At 34.5% G+C, this 9981-nt stretch overlaps 2 protein-coding genes across 2 annotated transcripts; both read right to left on the reverse strand.

Annotated features, from left to right (window-relative positions):
- Nucleotides 1-867: 867 nt before the first annotated feature.
- On the reverse strand, nt 868-3455 carry LOC146958434 (F-box protein PP2-B10-like). Its single transcript, XM_085739928.1, has 3 exons — nt 3083-3455; nt 2260-2378; nt 868-1487 (listed from the first exon to the last, which is right to left on the reverse strand). The coding sequence occupies exons 1-3, from the start codon at nt 3341-3343 to the stop codon at nt 1028-1030; spliced, it is 840 nt and encodes a 279-aa protein (XP_085596054.1). The 5' UTR covers nt 3344-3455; the 3' UTR covers nt 868-1027.
- Nucleotides 3456-6154: 2699 nt separating this feature from the next.
- LOC146958435 (F-box protein PP2-B10-like) lies at nt 6155-8524 on the reverse strand. Its single transcript, XM_085739929.1, has 3 exons — nt 8258-8524; nt 8029-8147; nt 6155-6808 (listed from the first exon to the last, which is right to left on the reverse strand). The coding sequence occupies exons 1-3, from the start codon at nt 8486-8488 to the stop codon at nt 6352-6354; spliced, it is 807 nt and encodes a 268-aa protein (XP_085596055.1). The 5' UTR covers nt 8489-8524; the 3' UTR covers nt 6155-6351.
- Nucleotides 8525-9981: the final 1457 nt, after the last annotated feature.

The raw sequence follows: 9981 nt of genomic DNA on the forward strand, positions 1-9981 counted from the left end.
TTCATGCGAAAAAGCGCATACTCTTATGTCAAGATATTGATTGACACACAATTGCTTCGCCTCGGTCTTCTCATGGGTGACTTGTAAGGTATCCCACACTGCCTTTGCAAATTTACAGTGGGAGACACGGTAATATTCATCGAATCCTAGTGCATAGATGAGAATGTAACGTGCCTTCCAGTCACTCTAGGTCAATCCCGTCGTTTACCACAATTGGCGTAAAAGACCTGTTTTTGACGGATTTCCAAACTTTGATATGATAAACCATGATATGAACTCTCATAATCATTCCAATACACATAATTCTAACCAGCGAAAACTAGAGTTCTATTGTAAAGCCCCCATTCGAATCCGAATTCACCATACTTTAGCTTTTGAGGTGTTTAAAGCTTAGTCAAAAAGACCAAGTGATCTGGTGTCAATTGTTGGAAAATATGGATTGTATCTAGGGGTAGGGGGTGAATAGATACCCCCTTATATTTCAAGGTCAAAGATATTAGTCAAGAATTATATGTAAATATATTTATCAAAAACTCATTATTTTGATTCAAATGTATTAAAACACACCCAAAGATCCCTTGAGATGGTAAGGGGTCTTTTCCAACTTAACCAAAGATCTTGAATTCAAATTCATACTTTTGTTCTACAATTTGATGAAATAGGTATTATTGACGTCAAAACTAAAGGGGGAGAGAAGACATTGCACGTGTCTCACTTTAGGTTTATTTTAATGGACAAGTGTGAAATTATGAACCACTTGATTCAATGGATTTCACAACTAAGATTTGTTGCAAGTCTTATGACTTGCACATGATATTAACGGATCATGACTCATAAACAATGTCCTTAAGACTCTCTTTTCTCTAATTATAATTAACAATGTAATTTATTATGTTATTTATATGCTTTACAAAGAGACAATTTAAACAAGAGTATGTTAGATCCTGAAAAGTTGGAACTTCAAATATTCAAGCACTATTCTACCATCCAAGACACAAGACCCATGGTATAGTTCACTGAAAGTTGCTTAATTGTCTACCTTAGGCCTCACTTCTATTCCCTCAAGAAAGAAATTCCCCTTGGTCTCACCAGCCTTTATCTCGATAACACTCATCTGGACTTCTTCATTTTCAAGGCCTGAATTGAAGAACTCTCCCATCTCAATCTCCAACCACCCATCACTTCTCACACAAGGACGCGGTAATCCTACCACTCTGTCATGCAACCTCGCACGACCGTAAAGTCTTCCATGTCTGCGGTTCTGCCTGCGTTCTACATTTGGATCCAAACAGACAATTTTAGTGCTACTATGGCCACCTTCGACACCGACAGATAAATCCACAGGAAGGTTCTCAAACCCATAGCCATCAATCAATTTGTATACAAGATAAGCTGCATACTGAGTATTTGGAGACAAGGCAAGATTGTTAATCATCCCACGAATTTCGAGCCACCACACAAGACGAAGATTAGCAACTTCGAGGAACCTGTCCAACACAAAAGTTGCAGAGATGAGAATACAAGAATTGAGAAAAAGTTGAAAAGGATTCATAACATCATAAATGGAATATTTATACATGTGTACGTACACAAACAATGCAAGCTCATCAACTAAAATTTGCGAGTTGAATCAAAGTTTCCAACATCAAAAAGAGTAATAACAGCAAAATATTTTCACCAAAAAAACTTTGAAACAGCTCAACTAATAAAAACATCAGTTATCATATATTGTACCAATGATAACTAAATTATTTCAAGTGTAATCAATTATGATAAATTCTCAGTTACTAAGTTGTATTGTTTGTTATCTATAAAAAAAGTTATTAGACAGTGGACCAACATCACTGTTATTGAGGTTCAGATTCAGGTGTATGGTTAACTTTGGGATTGAATAGTCTAACAAGAAGTATTCACTTAGAAGGAAAAATGAAGAGACAGTGAGAGAAGCTGAAATGAAAAATATTTTCATTTAACTTCTTTATGTATATTCAACTTCTCATTGTTTTTCATCTTTCATAGAAGAAAAGCCAAAGACTATGGGTATATTCAACCTCTCATTGTCGTTCATCTTGCATAGATGAAAGTTTCCTTAATGAGGGGAATAGGATCAATCAAAGTATAAACTCAGATACGAAATATCCAAGGAAATGGAATGAACAATTCACCGAGAAAGGAGAAAGAACAATGTTAAACCAAACAAGGTAGAAGGTGGAGAAACCAATAAAAATGAGTAAATTTGGGGGAGGAAAAATGGCCAACCTGGAATCAGGCATAGTGGTCCAGATCCAATAGCGGTCATCATCACCCCAAGTAATAGCGAGAGATCTAGCAGCAAGCATGTAACACTTGTTTCCACTTTTTCTATCCAATTGAAAGCTCTGCATTTCAATATATCCAAAAGGCTTATTATTAGCATTCCGAACTAAGCATTTAAAAAATCACCATATATTTTACAGCAATCAATTGAGAAGATATAGAAAATACAGGCATAGTGTCAGACTTTCTTCAGCCAATATACATTTACAGGCCACAATTTAAAAGCACAAACAAATAAACAAAATCGTAAACTGATTTTGATTAATTTGTAGGGGTACCTATTTAATAATATATCTAATGCTATGAATCACCGACACAGACACACACAAACACAAACATGGATAGTTACACATTGACAGCGGTAATTATTTAAAAAAGAAATGGCATAATTGAATGTAACCAAGAGTGTCGGTGACAACAGTCGGACACCAGACACGTTTTCGGTAATTGTTCATAAGTGTAAGTGCTAGGTAGATCTAATCTATCGAATATCTTTACAAACCAAACCAACATGGTGGGTGGTTCAACGGAACAGCGGCTCAGCTGCACTACCCTAATAATAATAATAAATGTACAAGATTATTATAAAACAAGTTATTTGCAAAGCGATCAAGTAATTTATTGATACATGCAGAAGTGAATTCTGATGATTAATGTTCAGTGAATATCTTAAGCCCTAACATGAAAGAACAATCAATTAAGTTTACGTATGATCAACGATAATAAACCCTAATATTTCAGAAGATGATAAAATATGTGATGATACCTTTTTGGCATCGTCGATGATGATAGGTCGATCAGATAGGGCAAGATAGAGAGCCTTTTTGGAAGGAGCATTTGCTAGAGAAGGTGACTGTGAGATGATAGAGTTGATATCGGAAGGAAGAAAGTGATTCCAGACGGCATCGGAATCGGCGGCAGAAAGGAAAGTCTTGGAAACGACGGAGAGTCTGCCGGCGTCAACAGGAGTCGTACGAGACAGTATGGAGGAAATGCATCCTTCTGCTAAATCTTCAAACCCTGTCATTCTTCTGCTTTTTACGAAAAACAAAAAGGTGAAAATGGGTCTTGCCTAGTCTTTCCAGTATTTATATACAGTATTCTTAGTGTTGATTTTTTTTTTTTTTTTAATCTTCCCATCCTCATGCCGTCTTTTTAGTGTTGATTTGTTTTTCTTAATCACAAAGAAAGAACATAATGGGAAGTTGTGTTAATTTGTTTTCCTTAATCACTAAGAAAGAACATAATCTGAAGTTTTATCGAAAAATAAATAAAGTTGAGTCATTGAACTTGGAACGTTTTTCTTAATCACTAAAAGAACATAATCTGAAGTTTTATGGAAAAAATAAATAAAGTTGAGTCATTGAACTTGGAACTCGTTTTTTTTTTTTTAGACAAAGAACTTGAAACTCGTTAACACTTGAGCCCAATTACGTTCATAATTTTTTTTATTTTTTAATCAAAGGTTAAATATGTCTTTTTTTTATAAAAATATGCATCCACACATATATTTTTTGTCGCTTTATTTATTTATTTATTTTTTAATCAAATGTATCGCCTAAGTGTAATTGTCGAGATTAATCATCTCTTTAAAGTATTTGAGATCAATTTAAGGGATTCACATATCTCGACAAATGTTTTTGTATATGTACAACTCAAAGATTGAACTCTGATCCAAATGGTTAAGAGACTCTAGTCTTTTAAGCAAATGGTCAAGGATTTGATATCTAACTCTTGCGTAAAGAAAAACATTTTTTGAGAGAAGTACCAAGATGAAGATGAGTTGCACCTAAATGACGGTTAAAACTTTATATTTACTAGCAAAAAGAGAGTCACCCACGTGCCCGTCTTTCCGCTCTTTTTATTGCGCTAACACTTGTAGGTTATCAACCATATTTTATATATATATATATATATATATATATATAGGGATTTGCTAGAACACACCCACTAGTTTTTATGTGGGAGTGTTTTAGCAAGCTACACCTTAAGGTGCATTTAACTACTTTTTAGTTATAACTTGCTAAAACACACCTTCTAAAAAATAAGTGGGTGTATTCTAGCAAATGCCATATATATATATATATATATCAGCTTATACATTTTACATATAATCATGAACAAACTATCTAACTACAAGTAACAGAATCACTTTACAAAAAGTAACAGAATAACTTCAAAAATTTATTATTTATACAGAAATTTATTCTGGTAACTTGATCTTCAATTGAATTACTCATGTATCCTTCCTTCATCCACACCCATGCTAGCTTCAGCTTGTTCCACTTCTGCAATAGAGTCTTTATTCTTTGATAAGTCTTCACCAATTCCTACACCTATAAGTATAACAACAACATCAAAATCAGAATCATATCATATATATTATATAACACAACATTATATTATATAACACAACATTATGCAAAATGTACTAGAGAAAAAGAATTACCTTGTGGTGATTGATTATCCTCAGGTTTAGCAAACCAAGATCCATAATAATTCTTAACCCTGTCAACCATGCCTTTTCTTGGACTAGTCGCATTGCTCTCTTCAAAAACTTTCTCTCACTTCTCATCCTCACTGGCCAATATTCCATCCTCTTTTGTCAATGGCTCGTCTTTCCCTTCATGTAAAGCTTCTAAAATCACCTAAGAAAGTGCCTTATCTTCTTCACTAGGCCTTAGCTTCTCAGCCAAATAGTCTTTCACAGTAGCCCCTTTATCTCCATTTTTTGTTTCAGTTCCCTCATTGCTAGCTCATTACTGAGCTTAGAAGTTCCATTATTATTGAGCTTAGAAGTTTCATAATTGTCAAGAGGGAGAGTTTTATCAGCTATTGTTGCAGAAGTGATTACATCAACTCCATCTTTGTAACTTTTGTGTTTCGATTGTATCTCCACTAACTCGTCATAATATACTACTTCATGTGAAAAAGCTCGTACTCTTGTGTCAAGATATTGATTGACATACTCTTGCAAGGTATCCCGCACCGCCTTTGCAAATTTATAGTGGGATACACGGCAATGTTTATCGAATCCAAGAGCAGAGATGAGAATGTAGCATGCCTTCCAGTCATTCTATACTGTCTCAGCCTCAACATCTGTCTATTATCCTCTGATTTATCTAGGTCAATCCTCTCATTTTCCACAATCAGCATAAAAGACCCATTTTTGACGGATTGCCAAACTTCCATATAATAAACCATACGATATGAACTCTCATAATTTTTCCAATACATATAATTCTCACCAGCGAAAACTAGAGTTCTATTGTAACCCCCATTCGAATTCGAATTCACCATACTTTAGCTTTTGAGGTGTTTAAAGCTCTTGGTCAAAAGACCAGGTGATCTTATGTCACTTGTTGGAAAGTATGGATTGTATCTAGAGGTAGGGGGTGAATAGATACCCCCTTATATTTCAAGGTCAAAGGTATCAGTTAAGAATTATAAGTAAATAAATTATTTATCAAAAAGTCATTATTTTGATTCAAATGTATTAAAACACACCCAAAGAGCCCTAGAGATGGTAAGGGGTAGAGATGGTAAGGGGTCTTTTCCAAGTTAACCAGAGATCTTGGGTTCAAATCAGCCTTACTTGGTCTACACTTTGGCAAAATAGGTATTGTTGACGTCAAAACTAGAGGGGAGAGAAGACATATTGCACGTGCCACACTTTGAGGTTTATTTTATTGGACAAGTGTGCAATTATGAGCCACTTGATTCCGTGGATTTCACAACTATGATTTGTTGCTAGTCTTATGACTTACGCATGATATTACCGGATCATGATTCATAAACAATATCCTTAAGGCATTCTTTAGTATTTCTCTAATTATAATTAGCAATGTAACATTATGTTATTCATATACTTTACGAAGAGACAGTTTAAACAAGAGTATGTTACATACTGAAACTTTACGAAGAGACAATTTAAACAAGAGTATGTTACATACTGAAAAGTTGAAACTTCAAATATTCAAGCACTATTTTACCATCCAAGAGACAAGACCCATGGTATAGTTCAACGAATGTTGCTTACTTGTCTACCTTAGGCCTAACTTCTATTCCTTCGAGAAAGAAATTGCCCTTTGTCTCGCCAGCCTTTATCTCGATAACACTCATATGGACTTCATTTTCAAGGCCTGAATTGAAGAACTCTCCCATCTCAATCTCCCACCACCTACCACTTCTCCAACTAGGCCGCGGCAATCCTACTACTCTGTTATCTGACCTTATCAAACGATTGCAAAATCCTCTGTCTCTGATGTATACGAATTCCGCATTTGGATCCAAACAAACAATTTTAGTGCTACTATGGCCACCTTCGACACCGACAGATAAATCTACAGGAAGGTTCTCAAACCCATAGGAATCAATCATTTTGAACACAAGATAAGCTGCATATTGAGTATTTGGGGACAAGGAAAGATTGTTAATCATCCCACGAATTTCGAGCCACCACACAAGACGAAGTTTAGCAACTTCGGGGAACCTGTCCAACACAAAAGTTGCCGAGATAAGAATACAAGAATTGAGAAGAAAAAAAAGTTGAAAAGGATTCATAACATCAAAAATGGAATATTTATACATGTAGATATACTAACAATGCAAGCTCATCAACTAAAATTTCAAAGTTGAATCGAAGTTTCCAACTTTCAAAAGAGTACTAACAGCAAAATATTTTTACCAAAAAAACTTTGAAACAACTCAACTAATAAAAACATCAATTATCATATATAGTACCAATGATAGCTAAATTATTTCCAAGTGAAATCGATTATGATAAACTTCTCATTTAATAAGTTAGTTATATCGTTTGTTATCTATAAAAAGAGTTATCTGACAGTGGACCACATCACTGTTACAGAGGTTCAGATTTGGGTGTATAGTTTCCTTTGGGATTGAATAGTCTAAAAGGAAGTGCTATCCAGAAGAAAAAATGAGGAGAAAGTGAGGGAGGCTGAAATGGAAAATATTTTCATTTAACTTCTTTATGCATATTCAACTTCTCATGTTTTTTCATCTTTCATAGAAGAAAAGCCAGTTGATTCCCGGTACAAGAGATAAGGGCTAACGGCATATTCAATCTCCCATTGTTTTTCATCTTGCATAGATGAAAGTTTCCTTGATGAGGGGAATAGGATCCATCAACAGTGTGAACTCAGATATGAAACATTCAATGAAATGGAATGAACAATTCGCCAAGAAAGGAGAAAGAACAATGTTAAAACATGCAAGAGAGAAGGTAAAGAAACCAATAAAAGTGAGAAAATGAAGGGAAAAAAAATTGGCCAACCTAGAGCTTAAAAAAATCAAAGGAACCAGAAAATGAGGAGAATTGTAAGAGAGAAACAGAACAGACATTTGTGTTTGGATTGAGGGTTTACTTTTCTTTTTTAAATTACAGATTATGTAAGATGTTATTTTAAAATAAATTAAGTGTGATTGAAGTATTATATGATTGTTTATCATGGCAATATGTTAACTTTTTAAAAAATATTTCATAGTGTGCGTAATTTAAAAATGAAAAGTAAATTCTCCCCTCCCTTCCCCCTCCTAAACCCTCCATCCAAACACACCTAAAAATGTTTGAGTGTGACCCGTCAATTTACACATCTAGCATTCATAAAGGTGCAGATAAATGTCAATTAAGAGTTAATTAAGTTAATGAACGCAATTAAAATAAAACAAATAGAAAAGTTAAGATCAAACCTGGAATCAGGCATAGCAATCCAGTTCCAGTAGCGGTTGTCATCACCCCAAGTAATGGCAAGAGATCTAGCAGCAAGCATGTAACACTTTTTTGCACTCTTTCTGTCCAATTGAAAGCTCTGCATTTTCAATATACCCAAAGGGCTTATTATTAGCAGCGAATTATGATGATCAATAATCACTGATTTAGCCTTACCTAACATGAGAAAACAATGAATTCTGATGATACCTTTTTGCCATTGTCGATAATGATAGGTTGATCAGATAGGGCAAGATAAAGGGCCTTTTTTGAAGGAGCATTTACAACTGAAGATGACTGTGAGACGATAGAGTCGACGTCGGAATCGGCGGCAGAAAGGAAAGTCTTGGAAACGACAGAGAATCTACCGGCGTCAACCGGAGTCGTACGAGACAGTATGGTGGCAATGCATCCTTCCGCTAAATCTTCAAACCCTGTCATTTTTCTGCTTTTTACAAGTCTGTCTTTGGAGCATTTATTTATACTCTATTTTTAGTCTTTTTGCTTTGTTTGTGATAATTTCTAATTTGGGGTGAAAACTACTCAATTGATTATTTGGTGGAATTCATTGATTACTTTGAGTTTTTTTAATCAACACGGTTATTTATGTTTTTATCTTTATAAAACTATCGAATTTTAGTTTCAATCCTCTATTTATTTTTTAACCAAACTAGTATGGACACCCGTGCCAAGCACGGGCTAAAATTTCATCATATTTGAGGGAGATAATGTTGTCATGTATCAAGTGTCGGTTAACAAAAATCTTATATGTAAGTCTTAAAGTTTTGGATAAAGATGTGGTGATATCATTTTCACTTGTGTGGTTGCTCTTTCTCCAAATTGTCGATCTACACCAGTGTATGCTCTTCCAGAATTCCAACGGTGGTATCACATCCCGGTTCAATATTGTGGAGGACCGAGAGTGATTCTTGGTAGTGGATCACAAACACGGAGTTACTGACACTTAATAGAGACATGTTAATGTGTCAAGTGTGAGTTAAAATTCCACATTGTAAGCAAGAGTAGATGTGAGCAACATATATGTAAGATTACTCATATACATAATGTCTTAAGTCTTTGAAAGAAGATGTGATGTGAATCTCACTTGTGTGACTTCTCTTAGTCTAATGTGATAATACAAACTGATGTAGGCTCCCACGGAAGTTTGAACAACATGATGATTTGTTTTGTTAGTTTTTGGGTTTATTTGTTTGATTTTTTGTCTAAAAAATTTGTTTTGAATGTTGTTCGTTTCCATGCAAAAAAATGTATTCAACCTCTCTATCATTTCAAATTCCTTCACTTTTGGTATTTCGTGGGATCTTACAATGAAAAAATGTAGATGTGTTATGACGTATTGACAAAATACATGCTTATTAGATATTTCGAGTGACACTTTTTTAATGACTCTTACGGATAAAACACACTCCTTATTTTTTTTCTCTTATCATTTCTCTCATGTTCAAATTCATTTTTCATCTTTTTTCCTTTTCTAATTTACTTTATCTCTTATCGTGAAAGAATGAAACAAACAACCCTCTTTGAAATCGCTGCCAACCGATATTTTTTTACCATGTGCCTCTGAACTTATGTGGCTATCTCACTATAACACAAACATACGAAGTCTCGCATTCAAGGGAGGGATGTTTATGTGTCATTTGTGAGTTAAACTTCTACATTGGCTGCAATAGTACATATTGAGTAACATATAAGCGAGACGAAAAATATACCTAATGTCTTAAGATTTTAGGCAAAAATGTGATCTTAATCTCACTTGTAGGGTTTCTCTTAGTCCCATGTGATGGTCCAACCCATTGTAGGCTCCCTCAAAACTCCGAACATTACGATGAAATGTTTTTTTAGTTTTTGAATTTTAATTTGCTTAATTTTTTATATCAAATATAAGTTTTTGGATGTCGTTTGCTTTCACGCTT

Source organism: Medicago sativa, chromosome 1 (genome assembly GCF_051527215.1).
Source record: "Medicago sativa cultivar Bolivia chromosome 1, Bolivia_mono, whole genome shotgun sequence".
Lineage (NCBI taxonomy): Eukaryota > Viridiplantae > Streptophyta > Magnoliopsida > Fabales > Fabaceae > Medicago > Medicago sativa.

Coding starts and splice junctions, on each gene's coding strand:
- LOC146958435 (XM_085739929.1), bottom strand. CDS start 8,488: ATGACAGGGTTTGAAGATTTAGCGGAAGGATGCATTGCCACCATACTG. Junction 8,148..8,257: donor TTATCGACAATGGCAAAAAG/GTATCATCAGAA, acceptor TTGAAAATGCAG/AGCTTTCAATTGGACAGAAA. Junction 6,809..8,028: donor ATTGCTATGCCTGATTCCAG/GTTTGATCTTAA, acceptor TGTGTTGGACAG/GTTCCCCGAAGTTGCTAAAC.
- LOC146958434 (XM_085739928.1), bottom strand. CDS start 3,343: ATGACAGGGTTTGAAGATTTAGCAGAAGGATGCATTTCCTCCATACTG. Junction 2,379..3,082: donor TCATCGACGATGCCAAAAAG/GTATCATCACAT, acceptor ATTGAAATGCAG/AGCTTTCAATTGGATAGAAA. Junction 1,488..2,259: donor ACCACTATGCCTGATTCCAG/GTTGGCCATTTT, acceptor TGTGTTGGACAG/GTTCCTCGAAGTTGCTAATC.